Source organism: Martes martes (assembly GCF_963455335.1).
Source record: "Martes martes genome assembly, chromosome: 6".
Lineage (NCBI taxonomy): Eukaryota > Metazoa > Chordata > Mammalia > Carnivora > Mustelidae > Martes > Martes martes.
Window position 1 is genome coordinate 76689714 of NC_137893.1, and position 21242 is coordinate 76710955.

The window sequence follows — 21242 nt, forward strand, 5'->3', positions numbered from 1 at the left end:
AAAAATAATTAAAGTTTCTGTAATGAAAATGAGAATTTTGTGCTCTGGATGACCTAAGGATTCCAAGTGAGAACAGAGGATAAAGGCCCAATGTTCCGCCATAGTCAATAATCACTTAAATCACCTTAAATAATCACTATTTCAGAGCACTGACATGTTTTATCCCTTCAGTAAATTTGTTTTTCAATAAACCTTTTTCAAGTGTTTTCTACATGCTAAGCAATATGCTATGCAGAGGAGAACATATAAGTCTTTGTGTACAGCATTCCCAAAAGTTCATGATGAATGTTTGTTAATAAGATAGTAAATAGGGGCTCCTGGGTGGCTCAGTTGGTTAAGCATCTCCCTTCTGCTCAGGTCATGATCCCAGATTCTTGGGATGGAACCCCAACTCGGGCTACCTGCTCAGCGGGGAGTCTGCTGCTTTTTCTCCCTCAGCCCCTCCCCCACATTCATGTTTGCACTCTCTCTCTCTCACTCTCAAGTAAATAAATAAAATCTTAAAGAAGTATGATAAAAAATAAATGACTGTAATGGAGATTTCATGTGATATGCCTAATAAAGTTAATTATTCCATACTAATAACAGAATCAATGTATGATTGTAAATGAGTCAAAGACTATCTTATTTAGTATAATGTACTGAAAAAACCTTATTGAAGAGTTTAATGGGCTTGAAGAGTCAAGATGGCTGAGAAGTTGCAGGCTGAGACGACATCAGGTAGCAGGAGATCAACTAGACAGCTTATCTAACCATTGCGAACACCTACAAATCCAATGGGAAATCAAAGAGAAGAAGAGCAATAATTCTAGAAACAGAAAATCGATCGCTTTCTGAAAGGTAGGACCTGCAGAGAAGTGAATCCAAAGCGACGGCAAGCTAGATCGTGGGGGGAGGGGCCGGCTCCCGGCAAGCGGCGGAGCAACGGAGCACAAAATTGGGACTTTTAAAAGTCTGCTCCACTGGGAGACATCACTCCAGAGGCTAAACCGGGGGGAAACCCAGGTGGGGTCAGCATAACCCCAGGTCCCGCGGGGTCACAGAAGGACCGCGGGTGTCTGAGTGTCCCAGAGCTCGCAGGTATTAGAGTGGGGAAGCCAGCTACAGCGACAAATCCAAGGAGTGAGCTCTCAGCTCAGGGTTACCTTGAACCAGGCACAGGCTGGGTGAGCTAGGAGCACGGCTGGAGGCCAGGGAGACAGAGTGACTGAGCACTTGTCTCCAAGCGCATGGCTGGAGACAGAAGTGACCGAGAGTTTTTCTCCAAGAGCAAGTGATTGAGTGCTTTTCTCCAAGCGCTACCAGAGGCCAGGAGGACAGGAGTGATTGGGCGCTTTTCTCTGAGGGCACACTGAGGAGCGGGACCCCTAGCTCTCGGCTCCTCTGGGCAGGAGATTGGGAGGCCGCCATTTTCATTCCCATCCTCCAGAACTCTACAGGAAGCGTTCAGGGAACAAAAGCTCCCGAAAGCAAACCCGAGCGGATTACTTAGCCTGGCCCCTGGTAAGGGCGGTGTAATTCCTCCTCTGGCAAAGACACTTCAGAATCACTACAACAGGCCCCTCCCCCAGAAGATCAACAAGAAACCCAGCCAAGACCAACTTCATTCACCAAGGAGAACAGCGGAATTCCAGAGGAGGAGAAAGCAAATCTTATCTGGACAAAATGACAAGGCAGAAAAACTCACCACAAAAAAAAGAACAAGAGGCAGTACCGAAGGCTGGGGACCTAATCAATATGGACATTGGTAATATGACAGATCTAGAGTTCAGAATGACGATTCTCAAAGTTCTAGCCGGGCTCGGAAAAGGTATGGATGATATTAGAGAAACCCTCTCCAGAGAGATAAAAGCCCTTTCTGGAGAAATAAAAGAACTAAAATCTAACTAAGTTGAAATCAAAAAAGCTATTAATGAGGTGCAATCAAAAATGGAAGCTCTCACTGCCAGGATAAATGAGGCAGAAGAAAGAATTAGTGACATAGAAGACCAAATGACAGAGAATAAAGAAGCTGAGCAAAAGAGAGATAAACAAATACTGGACCACGAGGAGAGAATTCGAGAGATAAGTGACACCATAAGATGACACAACATTAGAATAATTGGGATTCCAGAAGAAGAAGAAAGAGAGAGGGGAGCAGAGGGTATATTGGAGAGAATTATTGGAGAGAACTTCCCTAATATGGCAAAGGGAACAAGCATCAAAATCCAGGAGATGCAAAGAATGCCCCTCAAAATCAATAAAAATAGGTCCACACCCCATCACCTGATAGTAAAATTTACAAGTCTTAGCGACTAAGAGAAAATCCTGAAAGCAGCCCGGGAAAAGAAGTCGGTAACATACAAGGGTAAAAACATTAGATTGGCAGCGGACCTATCCACAGAGACCTGGCAGGCCAGAAAGAACTGGCATGATGTATTCAGAGCACTAAACGAGAAAAACATGCAGCCAAGAATACTATATCCGGCTAGGCTATCATTGAAAATAGAAGGAGAGATAAAGAGTTTCCAGGACAAACAAAAGCTGAAAGAATTTCCATACACCAAACCAGCTCTACAGGAAATATTGAAAGAGGTCCTCTAAGCAAAGAGAGACCCTAAAAGTAGTAGATCAGAAAGAAACAGAGACTATACAGTAACAGGCACCTTACAGGCAATACAATGGTACTAAATTCATATCTCTCGATAGTTACCCTGAATGTTAATGGGCTAAATGCGCCAATCAAAAGACACAGGGTATCAGAATGGATAAAAAAACAAAACCCATCAATATGCTGCCTACAAGAAACTCATTTTAGACCCGAAGACACCTCCAGATTTAAAGTGAGGGGGTGGAAAACAATTTACCATGCTAATGGACATCCGAAGAAAGCTGGGGTGGCAATCCTTATATCAGATCAATTAGATTTTAAAAGACTATAATAAGAGATGAGGAAGGACACTATATCATACTCAAGGGGGCTGTCCAACAAGAAGATCTAACAATTTTAAATATCTATGCCCCTAACATGGGAGCAGCCAACTATATAAACCAATTAATAACAAAATCAAAGAAATACATTGACAATAATACAATAATAGTAGGGGACTTTAACAATCCCCTCACTGAAATGGACAGATCATCTAAGCAAAAGGTCAACAAGGAAATAAAGGCACACTGGACCAGATGGACATCACAGATATATTCAGAACATTCCATCCCAAAATAACAGAATACACATTCTTTTCTAGGGCACATGGAACATTCTCCAGAATAGACCACATCCTGGGTCATAAATCAGGTCTCAACAGGTATCAAAAGATTGGGATCATTCCCTGCATATTTTCAGACCACAATGCTCTGAAGCTAGAACTCAATCACAAGAGGAAATTTGGAAAGAACCTAAATACATGGAGACTAAACAGTATCCTTCTAAAAAATGAATGGGTCAACCAGGAAATTAAAGAAGAATTGAAAAAATTCATGGAAACAAATGATAATGAAAACACAATGGTTCAAAATCTGTGGGACACAACAAAGGCAGTCCTGAGAGGAAAATATATAGTGGTGCAAGCCTTTCTCAAGAAAAAAGAAAGGTCTCAAATACACAACCTAACCCTACACCTAAAGGAGCTGGAGAAAGAACAACAAAGAAAGCCTAAACCCAGCAGGAGAAGAGAAATCATAAAGATCAGAGCAGAAATCAATGAAATAGAAACTAAAAAAACAATAGAACAAATCAATGAAACTAGGAGCTGGTTCTTTGAGAGAACCCCTGGCCAGACTTATCAAAAAGGAAAGAGAAAGGACTCAAATAAATAAAATCATGAATGAAAGAGGAGAGATCACAACCAACACCAAAGAAATACAAACAATTATAAGAACATACTATGAGAAACTCTACACAAACAAATTCGACAATCTGGAAGAAATGGATACATTTCTAAAGACATATAAACTACCACAACTGAACCAGGAAGAAATAGAAAACCTGAACAGACCCATAACCAGTAAGGAGATTGAAACAGTCATCAAAAATCTCCAAATAAACAAAAGTCCAGGGTCAGACAGCTTCCCAGGGGAATTCTACCAAACATTTAAAGAAGAATTAATTCCTATTCTCCTGAAACTGTTCCAAAAAATAGAAATGGAAGGAAAACTTCCAAACTCATTTTATGAGGCCAGCATCACCTTGATCCCAAAACCAGATGGGAGACAAGGATCCCATCAAAAAACAGAATTACAAGCCAATATCCTTGATGAACACAGATGCGGACATTCTCACTGGCCAAAATACTAGCCAATAGGATTCAATGGTACATTAAAAGGATTATTCACCACCACCAACTGAGATTTATTCCAGGGCTGCAAGGTTGGTTCAACATCCACAAATCAATCGATGTGATACAATACATTAATAAAAGAAAGAACAAGAACCATATGATACTCTCAATAGATTTTGAAAAAACATTTGACAAAGTGCAGCATCCCTTCCTGATCAAAACTCTTCAAAGTGTAGGGATAGAGGACACATACCTCAATATTATCAAAGCCATCTATGAAAAACCCACTGCAAATATCATTCTCAATGGAGAAGAACTGAAAGCTTTTCTGCTAAGGTCAGGAACACGGTAGGGATGTCCGTTATCACCACTGCTATTCAACATAGTACTAGAAGTCCTAGCTTCAGCAATCAGACAACAAAAAGAAATTAAAGGCATCCAAATCGGCAAAGAAGTCAAACTCTCACTCTTCGCAGATGATATGATACTATATGTGGAAAACCCAAAAGGCTCCACTCCAAAACTGCTAGAACTTGTACAGGAATTCAGTAAAGTGTCAGGATATAAAGTCAATGCACAGAAATCAGTTGCATTTCTTTACACTAACAACAAGACAGAAGAAAGAGAAATTAAGGAGTCAATCCCATTTACAATTGCACCCAAAACCATAAAATACCTAGGAATAAACCTAACCAAAGAGGCAAAGAATCTATACTCAGAAAACTATAAAGTACTCATGAAAGAAATTGAGGAAGACACAAAGAAATGGAAAAATGTTCCATGCTCCTGGATTGGAAGAATAAATATTGTGAAAATGTCTATTCTACCTAAAGCAATCTACACATTTAATGCAATCCCTATCAAAATACCATCCATCTTTTTAAAAGAAATAGAGCAAATAATCCTAAAATTTATATGGAACCAGAAAAGACCTCGAATAGCCAAAGGAATATTGAAAAAGAAAGCCAAAGTCGGTGGCATCACTATTCCAGACTTCAAGCTCTATTACAAAGCTGTCATCATCAAAACAGTATGGTACTGGCACAAAAATAGACACATAGATCAATGGAACAGAATAGAGAGCCCAGAAATAGACCCTCAACTCTATGGTCAACTAATCTTTGACAAAGTAGGAAGGAATGTCCAATGGGAAAAAGACAGCCTCTTCAACAAATGGTGCTGGGAAAATTGGACAGCCACATGCAGAAAAATGAAATTGCACTATTTTCTTACACCACACACGAAAATAGACTCAAAATGGATGAAGGACCTCAATGTGAGAAAGGAATCCATCAAAATCCTTGAGGAGAATGCAGGCAGCAACTTCTTTGACCTCAACTGCAGCAACTTCTTCCTAGGAATATCGCCAAAGGCAACAGAAGCAAGGGCAAAAATGAACTATTGGGATTTCATCAAGATCAAAAGCTTTTGCACAGCAAAGGAAACAGTGAACAAAACCAAAAGACAACTGACAGAATGAGAGAAGATATTTGCAAAGGACATATCAGATAAAGGGCTAGTATCCAAAATCTATAAAGAGCTTAGCAAACTCAACACCCAAAGAACAAATAATCCAATCAAGAAATGGGCAGAGGACATGAACAGACATTTTTGCAAAGAAGACATCCAGATGGCCAACAGACACATGAAAAAAATGCTCCACATCACTCGGCATCAGGGAAATACAAATCAAAACCACAATGAGATACCACCTCATACCAGTCAGAATGGCTAAAATTAACAAGTCAAGAAATGACAGATGCTGGCGAGGATGCGGAGAGAGGTGAACCCTTCTACACTGCTGGTGGGAATGCAAGCTGGTGCAACCACTCTGGGAAACAGTGTGGAGGTTCCTCAAAAAACTGAAAATAGAGCTACCCTATGATCCAGCAATTGCACTACTGGGTATATATCCTAAAGATACAAATGTGGCACTCCGAAGGGGCACGTGCACCCGAATGTTTATAGCAGCAATGTCCACAATAGCCAAACTATGGCAAGAACCTAAATGTCCATCAACAGATGAATGGATAAAGAGGATGTGGTATATATCTACAATGGAATACTATGCAGCCATCAAAAGAAATGAAATCTTGCAACTTGTGACAACGTGGGTGGAACTAGAGTGTGTTATGCTTAGCGAAATAAGTCAATCAGAGAAAGACAACTATCATCTTATCTCCCTGATATGAGGAAGTGGAGATGCAATGTGGGGGGTTTGGGGGGTAGGAAAAGAAAAAATTAAAGAAGATGGAATCGGGAGGGAAACAAACCATAAAAGACTCAATCTCAAAAAACAGACTGAGGGTTGCTGGGGGGAGGGGGGACGGGAGAGGGTGGTGGGGATATGGACATTGGGGAGGGTATGTGCTATGATGGGTGAAATGTGTAAACCTGGTGATTCACAGACCTGTACCACTGGGGATAAAAATGCATTATATGTTTATTAAAAATTTTTAAAAAAAGAGTTTAATGAATAGATGAGTAATTCAGATAATAAATTAGATAAAATAACTTGGGCATTGTATATTTGATAATGATGAAGTGATCATATACAACCAAACTTAAAGAGGATGAAAATATGAATAACGATAACTATATTGAAAATGAATAAACAATCTTGGACAAAAATAGAAATATAATAAAAATACATAAATTTAATTCTCTTAATAATTCATAAATACTCCCAAGTCGAAGCTAATCACAGACTTCCCAACACAGATACAGAGAAGGAGAGATGAAGTCAGGGAGGCAATGATGGAGGGAGAGAAGGAGGGAGAGAGAGAGAGAGAGAGAGAAATCCAGTATTCTTAAAGCAAAGTTAGACATATAATTCCATGCATAACAGGTTTTGCTATTTTTCTGTTTCTTTTTCAAACATAAAGTATTGGTTTATCACAAACCTAGTATGATTTTGCTTTCATATTTCTATATTGGTACTTATGTGATGTTAACTTTTCAGATTGGGTAAATTCTCTGTAAGAGAGTGCAATTATTTAGTGGATATAGAGCTTTTTTAATTTTTTGTGCTAACATTTCCAAGTGCAACCTAATGAATATACTTATCTCCTTTTTACAGTTTACTCTTAGTTAAACCTTGGTCTGTAGTAACTCTTTATAAGAATAATCATTACAGCAGTTATGTTCCTTGCAATATGTAATTTTAGAAGACAATAATGGTCCCCTAACAAGATGTTTATAATGTCATTTTCAGACATCTAGATTTAAAGTTCAGAAAGAATAGTTTTAGTCATTTGGATCTATGCACACTCAGTTTTTTGGGAAGGAAGAACTGTTTTTCAATTTCAGAATAGTGGCCTTAAATGTTAAATCATGGCTTGCCTTATAGGAAATAACTAGATGCCTCACTATGTTAGGTTAATTTCCTTGGTTCCTAATTATGTGCTCTTTGAAACAAGGATCTGTTCTCAAGTTTGAACAGGACCCAAGTATGAAGGCTGATATTCTGTGAGATTGTACCCGACGCATGTCAACAGCAGAAGAGGCTCTTCTCTACTTAGAGCAAAACAAATTACATTCTCCTTATAGTCGTGTTTTTTAAATTTCCTTAAAGCTCCTTGGCTTGAAAAGAACCCAGTAAATTTAAACTCAGGTCTTTCATTGTGTATTTTTCTCACTTGACTGAAACTCACAATAGCTCTTCGCAGTCAGGGTGAATAAGGAAGAGCCAGGAAATTTGCGCATCATAAATATTCAAGACTTTAGGATTAGGCCATTGAGAAGGTTGTATCACGTCATCAGGAGTAAGATAGATGGACAAGTTTCCGTGCTGGAGATTTCATTGCATCCATCTTTCCTGGCAGCTTCAGTGGCTTACACCAGGCTGAACATTAAGGGCCTGAAAAATATGGTGAGTGAAAAAAGGAGATGAAACGGAAAGGTGACTCAACTTGTTAAAATTCATAGGCTCAGAATATTGGTTACTAGGTAGGCCCTAGTAACCTTGTTAAATAGATGCATTTATCTTTGGACCTCTTTGCTTAGGAAGCGTGGATCCAAACTCAACTCCACAGCTGCCGTGCTGCATCTTCCCTTGGGCTGTACAAGGAATCCGCTGCTTTATCTTTTGCCTGTTTTTCTGGTTATCAATCAGACCCACAATGGCAGGCGGACAAAGCCCAGGTAGCAGGCTTGGAAGTAGACTCCCAATAAAGAAGTCTGAGGTGGCTGAGGTGAAGGAAGAGCTGGTCAGTGATGCAGAGAATCACTTCTTCCTGGGGTTGCAGCTGTAGTGAACTCTGGATCCACTGGGTTAGGCAAATTTGAATCTTTTTTTTTTTTTTTAAGATTTTTAAAAGTTCATTTGAGAGACAGAGAGCATGAACAGGAGGAGAGACAGAGAGGGAAGCAGACTCTCCACTGAGCGGGGACCCCAATGTAGGGCTCAGTCCCAGGACCCCTAGATCATGACCCAAGCCAGAGTCAGACACTTAACAACTGAGCCACTCAAGCACCCCTGGTGCCTTTTGTATCTTATGCTACTAGAAAGAGCTCGTCTCTATCGAGACAAGCAAACTAGAACCAGGATGAAGGAGGTAAATAATAGTAGGTACAGATAACAATGGGTAAAACCAGAGCCTGAAAGAACATCCTAAAGAAAGCATTGACATTATTCCTGCGCCGACAAGAAACACCTAAAATGGTTGGGCCGGAGTTGAGTTGTCTCAGAGGCACTTCTTCTTCACCTTGACGTTGGCGCCAAAATCTGATCTCAGGGTTGCTTCAGTCTTATCTGTAAATCAGATTAGATAAGTAATGGAGAAGTGTATGAGTGAGAAGCTGTTATTCCAGACTCCATTCTCTCCAGTTATGTAGGTTTCCTTTCTTAAAGTCATAAAAAATGTGGTGTTGGTTGAATACAGATGGCTTAAAGTATTACATAGTCCAGATTATGTATTTTCATTTAGGATGGTTTGTTGAAAAATAAAACAAAATTAAAAAAAAAAAGGCAAAACAGAAATCTCCGCAGTATTTCTCAACTCTGTGCATTAGATTCAAATGATGGGAATCCAAAATTGATTTCAATCTGTCTTACTGGAAAGGATACTTCAACAGTTTGAGTGACTGAAAGATGCAAGAGTAAAACTGGCTTCAGGGATGGCTCTATACAGGATTTTTTGCTGCTGTTGTTGTTGTTTAAGATTTTATTTATTTATTTGACAAAGAGAGAGAGAGATCACAAGTAGGCAGAGCAGCTGGCAGAGAGAGAGGGGGGGAAGCAGGCTCTCCGCTGAGCAGAAAGCCCAATGCGGGGCTCCATCCCAGGACCCTGAGATCATGACCTGAGCAGAAGGCAGAGGCTTAACCCACCTAGCCACCCAGGCGCCCCGTGGATACAGGTTTTTTAATAACATGATTGGTACATCTTCTGTCTTTGCTCCTGACCCTGCTTTCCTTCATCTGCTTAAGTCTCAGGCAGACTTTCCTCTCCTATTGGCAATTATGATGGCCAGAAGCGTCATGCCCAAGGTATTTTACTTCAGTAACTCAGGAGAGGAGGCTGTGCCTTTCCTCAACTATTTCAGCAAAAACAATGTAGTTGTCTCTCATTGATTTGTATCGAGTAACACACCCTTCTTAGAACCAATCAGCTGGCCAGAGACCTGCAGCATGCTCCTTGTCAAGATATAAGGAACAGACCCACCCTTGGGAGTAAAGAGTGTGGTTGGCATCCCCCAAACTCTTTATACTGAGATGGGAAAAGGATTGGTTCTTGAAACTAGAGGAGATATGCAGTTACAATAATGAATTCTACCAAGTGAGCCACAGATGTCTTTTTAATTTGGAACCCCAGATCCCTTCCCACTTCAGATTTACCCAGCCAGAATCTCCAGAGGTCAAGCCTTAAGCAGCTGTATTTTCAAAACCTCCCCAATGTGTTTCTAACTCTCAACCTGGGTGAGAACCATTGCAACCCAAATGATTAATTCTATAAATGAGTGATTTTATCCATTGTGACACCAGGAAGGGAGAGAGTCAAAGATAAGTGGATAATTGCACTTATTATTTATACATAGTGACTGCTCTTCTATATAAATTTACCATTAAAAAAGTACCAAACCATGAATAATAAAGTGCAAACTAGATTAATATCACCGTCATATTGCCCTAGACTATTGGAATAACTATTGACAATTGATGCTCATCAGCTGAGCACATCAACATTTTAAACGTAATTGAGATAGACTCGAAGAAATGTGATGAGAAGGTATTTACATTGGTTCCCCTCCTGCGGTTAACCTGCTATGGTTAAGTCACTTAGCCCCGGTGGCTATCAGTTCTCACGTCCATAAAGTAAAGAGGCTGGATTTTACTGATTTCCAGGTTCTTTCTAGCTATAATATTTTGATTCAATTGTGATGTCATATATTAATACTTTTACCAAGAGTTTTGTCTGGACTACAGCTTGCAACTCAAGGTATGCTCCAAGCAAGCAGCATCAGCATCATCTGGGAGTGATTTAGGAATGCAGAACCAGGCTTCATCCAGACCAAATGAATCAAAACCTGCATTTTAGGAAGATCCTCAGGCAACTCATTTGCACATTAAAATTTGAGAAATGTAGGTCTAGACAGTGGTTCCTACTTCTGACTGTGGTTCTGAAATCACCTGAGAGCTTTTTTAAATCGGATACCCCTAAAAGTTTCCTCACCACAAGAGACTAATTGATTAATTTTGGGCTGTAGCTCAGGAATACATTTCAATATCTCCCCAGATGGCTCTGATGTACAACCACATTGATTTTGTCTAGTATATCATCAAATATGAAACACACATTCAAACACAGCCCAAAACATCATCCAAATCCATAAAGTCTACTACTGATTATCTTATAAAAGCTATTGTTTGTTATCATATCATTTCCACCTCATCCTGGCTTATGAACACATGGGAAAAAGTATCTCATTTTATAAATGGAGAAAATACAATTCAAAGAAGAAAAATGGATTAATCTAAGATTGCTAAGTTAGTGACAAAAATGAGGTTGGACAGGTATCATCATATTTATTTTGAAAATTTTTTGTAGAGGTCAAGTCTATCTGGTGTTGCTACTACTATTTTTCTTGATGAAGTTGAGCTTATTTTACAAAACTCTACCAAGTAATCAAATCTAACAAAATTAAGGTCCAAACATCTTTATGTTTATGGCATTCAACATCCCCGAAGGACACTGTTCTTGATTATTTGTCTATCACTATATCTGAAGTGTTTGCCAACTTAATCACAAACACTAGGTAGCTTTGGGGGAAAGAAAATATTCCTCTTTATGGTCTTCATTGATGGTCAGTAGTGTGCTTTCCTCAAAATTTTATAACTAGAACAGAAAAATTATCAGAAAAATCATAGAAAATACAAATACCTACACATCATTTAGGATGTTTCTCTAAAATATTGAGAATTTAATATAACATTTTCCCCATAACAATTCTTACTTAGCCACTAAATAGATAACTAGACTTGCTTGGTTATTCACCATAATTAGACTTTTGTGTCCTAATCACAACTGGCAAAATCTTACAAATCGAGATTCTATGTTCAAACGAATGATTTGAATTTTCAATATTAAAATAAGAAAAATTGTAAAAAGGCTTTTCATATTGTCTACTGCTTTGATATATATAGAGAAAATACAATGATAAAAAGCATTCACTGAAATCCAGAACACTCATAATAATTTAATAAACTTGGTTGTTAAATAAAAGAATCAGGATGGTTGCCTTGGTGACAGAGATTAGCTTTTTAACTTCTTGAGTCTGTCATTTTAAAATCTTGAGTTGATAATATTTTAAATTTGTTAACAGTGTCATGTTAATCGAGAAAAATTATATGCTTTAAATTGGCCATGTTAATCCTAAATGAAATTATAAATTAATTACTCAACAATAAGCTTTGTTATAAGTAGATAAAAACTATTTATCATAAGTAAAATACATGCAACATACAAAGTAACTCAGAAAGACTTCACTACAAAATAAGGTCATTCTTAGGAATCATTTAGCACAATCTATTTTAGTATGTCCTGTTGATTGCTGCTGCTAGTGACCCTCCCATTTTTAAGTGCCATGGCCTGTCTTCCCAAATTGTATTTGAAAGTTGATGTCGGAGTCTTGAGGAAATCTGTTGATCTATGATTACCACTGGAACTATAGGAGACATAGAGTTAAGACGATTATATATTGATAAAATTAAACAGTCTAAAGATGAAGATGGAGAATCAAGCCAATGAAATGAATCTTCACTTCTAATTTGGAGAAGTTTTAAAGATTTTTGTCCATTCAATAATTATATATTCCTATGGGAATCCAGAATACACTGTGAGAACCAGAGAATTCTCCCTTACACTCAAAAGTTCCATTTTAAGCTACCAAAAGGATCACTAAAATCTATACTTATCTTCTCAGGTGTCCAGCATAAATATGTATAACAGATGCCAAAATTTCATTATTTCTGTAAATAAAATACTATAAGTATTTTCTCAAGTGCCATCAGACAAAGAAGAATGCAGATGATCATTAAAATACCATAAGCCTCAATAGGGAATACTAGAGAGCCGCAATAGTATCTAACATGTAGAACCAAGGGGATAGAAATTTTGGACCCCTTCCTTTAAGATATGTTAAGTTGCATGTACTATTTTCATATCTTACTCCCAATTATTTCTAATGAAATAGACATGATATTTAATTGTCAACATTTTATTACAAGTATAATATATTCAATTCAGAGTTATCTTACTTTTTATATAAACGTCTATGAGTAAGTTTTGAAATAAGGCAAAATGTTAAAAAACTATTTTAGTATTAAAACTTAGTGTTAGTCGGGCGCCTGGGTGGCTCGGTTGGTTGGGCGACTGCCTTCGGCTCAGGTCGTGATCCTGCAGTCCCGGGATTGAGTCCCGCATCGGGCTCCCTGCTTGGCGGGGAGTCTGCTTCTCCCTCTGACCCTCTCCCTTCTCATGTCCTCTCTCTCTCTCTCAAATAAATAAATAAAATCTTTTAAAAAAAAATTAGTGTTAGTACTAGTATTGAGTACTGTTATTTAAAAAAATAAAAATACTCAATACCCTTACTTTGATTATTATATAGCTTTTCAGTGTTCCAGAAAGACATTATAAAAAAAATCTAATTTTTGTACAAGTGTTGCAGTTTCAGAATAACTTTCAAACTATTTTATTTCCATAAATAGTAAAATTCTGCAACTTTACCCAGGATTTCTGATAACAGGTAAAAATGATTAGAAATGCAACATTTTACTTTCTCAGAATTTTCAACTATACTTATTTTAGTACTTAAATCGAAAGTAGGTTCATAAAGAACAGGTGAGATATGATCCACTATCACTTTCTAAGTTATGTAAGAGCTTGTAAGTCATAATCCTACCTAAATATTTATTTTTAAAATTTATTATATATTTATCAAATGGTTAGTATATGATAGCCATCATTGCTGTACACTCAAAATTTAATGTGGAACAAAAAAGACATAACTCTTGACCTCATCAAATTTAGAATTTAGTGAAAGAGACAAGTAATAATAATAATAACCAATGCTTAGGGCACCTGGGTGGCTTAGTGTGTTAAGCCTCTGCCTGTGGCTCAGGTCATGGTCCCAGGGTCCTGGGATCGAGCCCTGCATCAGACTCTCGCTCAGCAGGGAGCCTGCTTCCCCCTCTCTCTCTGTCTCTCTGCCTAGTTGTGATCTCTCCCTCTCTCTGTCAAATAAGTAAATAAAGTCTTTAAAATAATAATAATAATAATAATAACCAATGCTTACAAGATGCTACTTGACAATCAGGTGCTATTCTAAATTCTTTACATTTTAACTTATTTTAATCCTTCTGTAAATCTATGAGGGAGATATTATTAAGAACCTCATTTTGAAGAAATGAAGGTTGTATAGCTAGTAAGTGAAGGAATCAGATTTCATTTGGGTAGATGGATTCCAGCACGATTATCTTAAATACTAAGCTATATTTTAATACATGTCAGAGATAACTATATTTTTGTATAGTTTTGTTAACAAATTATCTATGTTTAATTCTCCTAACAAAATGCATATTTTAATTTTATTAGAATAGCATAGATTTATGAGATCTCTCATATGATAATTGTTATAATAATCATTTAATGATCATTGCAATGCAGAAATAATGAAAAATCTACATATTACTAATTTTTACTTATTTTCAGCAACATAATAAATTATTATATCTACACTTCTTGTTTCCCAGCACTTCACATGTCTTCAGAGACATTGGCCTCTAACCTCATTGCTTATTTGGTTTTGGACTTTAGAAATAAACAGCCTGGTGAGGAGGGTATACTTCTTTGTTATCATTGCTGAATTACAAAGCATAAAATCCAAAGTTAAAATTCTCCGAGTTCCTTAAATGAAAGAAATTTTTAAAGGCATTTAAAGCCTAGTGTGATCAAGTTTTCTAATGACTTCAAATGGTTTTAGTTTTAGAGTGGGAGATGAATAAAAGTAAGAATCTAAAAAGGGAGACATTAATTTTTTTTCCACGTCTCATCTTCGTACTTCGTACTTCCTTGTACATCTGGAGAAAAGCTGTAGAGGGAAATCAGAAGTAGTGAAAAAGTTTGGAATATGCTTCCCACGTACTGTGGAAATAACTTGCCCGTTTTGTAAATCTTTTAGTGCCCTTACCCTATTTCCAACACAGTAAACATCAGTGGAGTAATGCTTCACTCTTCTTGGGCAAGGTAACCAATTAACTCAGTAGAAAAAGGAATTTCCTTTTGCCTCCTGACACATTGAGATAGTTGTTACTCTTTCTCCATGATATTTTTCCCATCTCCAATCTTCAAAATTCAAATACAAACTTGTATCCTTAAGGGCTCCTGGGCGTTCTCACACCAGGATCAAGATGCTTTGACCTCTGTGCCTTCTAAGTCACAAAACTATCTTTAAGGTTTACCAGTTACCAAAATGGCTTATGATTTCAACTGGCATTTGATGCTGAGACTTATTATGTCTTCAGATACATTGGACGCTAATCTAATTGCAATGCACATACGTTTGGAGGTAAATAGTGCCTGCTTTGACCTTTGTCCCTTGCATCCAGGACTTGCGCAGGTTTAAGTGAACTGTTCTTAAAGAGTGTCATGTTGTTAAATGCAATTTTATGCAAGTATACGTTTTTGTCCTATTACCAAAAAAATGGAGTTATTTACCAGTCTATGGAAAATATTAAACACACTAGTATAAATATAATATAAGAAATTTCATTTTTCTTGGAAGTTTGTTGAAAACCATAGGGCAATAAAGCTCTAGTGACTTGAATCTTTTAGTGACTTGAATCTTTTAAAATTTAATTTTACATTCTTATACAAATGGTTCTTAGCTGGAAAGAGTAGTTGAGAGGAACAAATCAAACATCATCTGCTTATGAGAAAAATATCCTTCTGAAGTCTAAATTGGTAGCACATTGTTACTCAGTTGGACAGGAGCCCGAATGGTTATCATTTCCTGGCTCAAGTGTAAGCAGACAGAAGTGGCTCATGTGCTCAGGCTTCATTGGATTCTTCAGGCATCTGATGGCCACAGGCAATAACGCTAGTCATAGAATCCAACCCCGAAGAAAATGCGACATTGCAATAAAACATGCAGAAAGAGATTGAATTGATCCTTAAGTTTGAATTACAAGAAATAGATTTCTTTGTCTTCTCTCAGCAGAGAAATGCAGGTGTGTGTATACTTTTACAAGGTTAGCTGTATAATCTACGCTTGCTGCTATAGAAATACTAATGGTCTTCAAGGCATCATCAGTTAAAAGATTAGTTGATGATGTTCCCATCAAAATATGTCTGTGTAAGTCATCATATTTCACTGTGGGTTGTAAAGATTTTATTTTGTATGTGTGCATGTGTGTTTATTTTAATCCATGACCCCTGCTGCCCCTTGTGAGAAATATAAGAAGATCTGCCAAAAGCAATGAGGCTGTCCTTTATATGACGCTGAAGTACAGAATCAGGGAAATAAAATATTAGGATCTTATTCTTGAGATTGGTCTGAGTTACAGAACTGTGTTGTGTCAGTTCCGTTTACCATAGAGTAAAAAACAAATACTCAGAAATACATTGCCATTTTTTCAGTCTGATTCTTTAGTTTAATTTATTTTTATTTTTTCTTAAGAAAAACTTACTATGAAGTATAGCCTACATGTTGAGATTCACCTTCCTCCGTTGGGTTACCTCCCTCCCATGGGTTTTGAAAATGGTGGAGGCAATGCATACTCCCCACCCCGCCTTTTCATGAGTGGTGTTCTTGATACCAATCTTGTTGAGATTTGTCTTTTGGACTCCTGGTCATTTCAATTCTGGTCACAATCCAGAGCTCATTCCCTTCTGATGAGATACTTCTGTGTACAAAAGAGCTAGAGCGGGGCTCCTGGGTGGCTCCGTTAGTTAAGTGTCTGCCTTTGGCTCAGGTCATGATCTCAGGGTCCTGGGATGGACCTCCACATTGGGCTCTCCGCTTCATGGGGAGCCTGCTTTTCCCTCTCTCTCTCTCCCTCTGCCTCTGTCTGCCACTCCCCCTGGTTGTGCTTTTTCTCTCTCTGTCAAATAAATTAATTAATTAATTAAAAAAAGAAAGAAAGAAAGAAAGAGCTAGAGCTAAAGGGTGCCCGGGTGCCTCCTGCTGTGCTCCTTATGTCTGTTCTCTGATCTGCAAACTTCCTTGCAGGAAACACAGCCATTGACCAACATGGGTTGTGTAATACCACAAACCACCACCCCATCCAGTGAATTTCTCAAGAAGAAGTTAGGCTAGGAAGCTCTGACAGGATTACCAAGCCAGGATGGTCTTTCACACCTGAACTTGCAGAAAGTCCTAACTCAGGTCTGATCCTCCTGTAGGAGCTGTAGAACCGCTGCTTTGCTCTTTTGAGTGGCCAACAGATGTCTGCAGAACACACACAGACACATACACATGCATACACACACATATGCCTACCTCTAAAGGAAAAATATTATTCTAAATGACGATTTCAAAGCCTTCTTGTCTCACAATGAATATAGCATATAATGTAAGCTTTTAATTTAGAAAATTTCATCCCACTTCTGCATTTGAATCAACCCTTATGAGGAGTAAGAAATTAGCCCTTAAAGGTGACTCCCTTGGCATATCCAAAGATTCCTCTAAATCTCTGGCGTGTTAACTTGCTTTATTGCCTTGAGTTATACAAGGCACCAATCTTCTCCACAGCCTCTGTTGTTCTGAATAGAAGGGAGGAAGTAAGACAGGGACATTTTGAATTTGCTTTTTCACTTGTGAAAGATTTAACCCTGTGGATGAGCTAAGGTTTTAAAAAGGTCATCTGCCCACTCCTAGGACTAAACCAGCACTAATAGTCATATAATGTGACCACATATGAAACTTAAATTTCCAAGTAGCCACACATATAAAATGTAAAAAGAGTAATATGAAATTAATTTTAATCCTGTGTCTTATTTAACCTAATCAGGGTCTCAGTGAGGGCTCAACCAGAAAAAGAGTACCAGTAGGAGATGATGCAGATACATGTATGTATTAAGAAATTCATTACAAGGAATTGACCTGTGTGATTGTGGGGACTGGCCAAGCAAGTCAGAACATACAGGACAGCAGTCAGGCAGGGAGGACCACAGGCAAACTTGGATCCATGGGCAGGGATGAAAGCTTTCATCCCCAGACAGAGTTTCTTTCCTCTCTCTGGGACACCTCATGATCCACAATCATCTGCTTATTTAAAGTCTATGGATTAGGGATTTTAATTATTTCTGTAAAATACCTTCACAGCAAATCCTAGATTAGTGTTCATTTGAATGACTTGGGACGGTAATCTAACCAAGTTGTCACACAAATAAAATGATCACACTAAATATGTCTAAAATCATATCATTCTAATATGTTATTAATGTAAAATCATTAATGAAATATTTTACATTCTTTTTTATACTTAATCTTCATAATCCAGTATATACTTAGACTTACGGCACATCTCAATTTGGACGAGCTGCATATCATAACCTTAATATGCACGTAAATCCTGCGGCTACTGCCTAGGGCAGTATAGGTCTAGCTAGTGAAGGGGATTAGGCTGGTTATCTCATATTCTTAGACAGTTCTACAGATATAGATTCTTTTTTTTTTTAAGATTTTATTTATTTACTTGATAGAGATCACAAGCAGACAGAGAGGCAGGCAGAGAGGGGGGGAAGCAGGCTCCCAGCTGAGCAGAGAGCACGATGCGGGTTTTTTTCCCAGGACCCTGGGAACATGACCTGAGCCGAAGGCAGATGCTTTAACCCACTGAGCCACCCAGGAGCCCCCAGATATAAATCCTTTGTGTGTGTGTGTGTTAAACAAGGCTTATGTTAGCTTTATTGTCTATAGCCTATAAGATACAACTTTACAGTGCCTTTGCAATAAGGCATGTTTCTTTAAAAACAGATCAAATTTTTCTTTACATATACCTCTATATGATAATTTATAGTGCAACACTATTCGTTTCATAATTTTAGGAGTACTCTAGAAACCAAGAGCACAGGATAAGCAAGAGAAATACTGTCGTGAGCCAACTGAGCATTTTCTTGGGGGCTCATTTTTGCCATACAGGGGGCATTTGGCAATGTCTAAAGACACTTCTCATAGTCATGACTAGGGGAGGAGCTATGTGCATTTAACAAGTAGAGGCCAGGGATGCTGCTAAGTACTAGAGCTTGCACAGAACAGCCCGCCCTACCCCCAAATAATGATTCACCCAACTCAGAAAGGTTTGATATTACCATCAGATATCTGGAACACATACAAACACACACACATGGAGTAGGATCTGGAAACCTATGGAGAAGAGATTAAAAAAAAAAAAAAATGACGAGAGAAGCCAAAAAAATGGATCCCGTTGGGTTTTGAAGATCTTTCTTTGAAACTTGGAGAAATTTTATCAGAGATTTGATTAAGTATCTTAACTCTTTTGTATCTCTATTGCCATATCAAAGTCAGGGATGGGATAAGGGTGCAGGAGTGCCCTGTAAATAGTGTGATGAGGGATTCATGGGGCAGGCAAGGAGGCAGTTTTCATAGTGATGGTTACCTTCTTAGCAGGTGAAAGTCACTGTATTTTCTGGAGATACTTAGGAATTTCCAATGGTTGGTCTTGATCTTAGACTTCTGGAAAAATTACAAAAATGCAAATTCATATTTACAAATGGAGAATTTAAAATGTGTACAGTGATTAGCACCATCTCAAATCATCTGTGAAATAAAGTTGTGATAAATAAATAAGTAAAATTCATTAGCATTTTTCTAAGAAAAACCACACTATTGAGATTAAGTCACTTTTCAGAGGTAGTAATCATATTTGTAAACTCTAATATCTAATTTAGGTCTATCCAAATTAACTGCAAATTCACAATTAACTTCATTTTCCAAGCCTTGGCAATGTATGTATACTGAAGCTAGCAGCAAATTAAATATATTTGTTAAAACCTGATATTTAGAAAAAAATGTAACAACTGACTTATTCCATGAAATGTGTCATATCTGCATGCAGTAATTATTGGTTAAATGCAATGCCAAATTCTGATTATAAACATAGCTTAGAGTCAATACTTCTGAGATGTATTTCCTATTAGGTAGTTACAGTTCATTTCACAAATTCTTAATTTAATATGTAAAAATGAAATCTTCCTCAATCTAAATGACATTCTTACTAAGGATTCTTAATTGTATTGAGAGTAATTGAAATAAAACATAATTATAGTTCGTGATCAATTTTAGCACTGAAAATGGTGACAACATATCCCCATTTATGTAAGTTTTTAATCTTTTTCAAATAACACTAATTTTGAGGTAAATCCAACTTTTTCCTTATTTCAATAAACAAGTGATTTATTTAGCGATATGTTACGATGACTTTTTTGATTTAGGAAAAATTTAGACTTCATGGTAGAATTTTAAAGTTTAGATCATAGCAATAGTTTACATTTTGTACATTTTCAAGCAGAGTTTTTTAAATTATAAATTCTGTATTTTTCCTAGAAATACACAAAGATAAGACTGAAAAGCAGGAGAAACCTGAAAGGAAAATACTAACTAAAGGTAACTGTTTAATTATGTGTTTATTCTTATTTTTATTTAAGATATATATTTTGTGTACTGACATGAAAGAAAGGAAAATTTTCATGTGGAGTGTTCCCTTGTTTTAACATTTTTGATCATGTTTAAATGAGTACCTTTACTTCTCAGGTAATTCCAGGTATAAATATATAAGTAATATTTAATTGTTGGAATCAAAGTGACTTCAAAATCTGTGACAATGTTTAAATTATTTACAACAGGTTTTTCCTTCTAAGATGGTACTGCAAATATAATTGTTGACTTACTAGTAAATACTTTTCTTCTTAGAGTATGTTACTGTAATAAGTCAGAGTTCAATTTTTTTTTTAACCTTGAATTTTTTATGCCATGCAGTACCTTTAAGATCATTGGAACAGAAATGCAGTCATTATATTGCCTCCCTACAGACTGCTACAGCCCCACAGTTTCGTATATAGCCTCAAGGGGTACATGGACAGTGACAACATGATGATTAATATTCCTTTCAACTCAACTGAATCCAGTAACTGCAGTCTTGCATTAGAGGCATATTAATAATGGCCAGCATTGTCTTGCTCATTTTATAAGCATCTCTTTTCTAGGAGTGGCGCCCTTGTAGTCATAAAACTTTAAAGAAAGGTATAGGAATAAGACTGATGATTCACAGACCTGTACCCTGAAACAAATAATACATTATATGTTAATAAAAAAGAAGAAAGAAATATATAAGAAGCAAGAGATTTCAAAAGGTATATTTCTAAATAATTCTCAGGATTCCCCAAATGATCAGCCTCGCATGCTTTTTAAGTGAGTCAGGGCAAAAAGTAAAATCTCATAATTCCATGTCACACAAATA

At 37.3% G+C, this 21242-nt stretch overlaps 1 protein-coding gene across 2 annotated transcripts in view; it reads left to right on the forward strand.

Annotated features, from left to right (window-relative positions):
* The window catches only part of TRDN (triadin), a 391091-nt gene that overhangs the window by 77284 nt on the left and 292565 nt on the right, over window positions 1-21242 (forward strand). For both annotated transcript variants that reach the window (XM_080806278.1, XM_080806279.1), the window contains exon 5: window positions 20330-20389. In XM_080806278.1, coding sequence (XP_080662404.1) covers window positions 20330-20389 — 60 coding nt within the window. The remainder of the gene's footprint in view (window positions 1-20329; window positions 20390-21242) is intronic.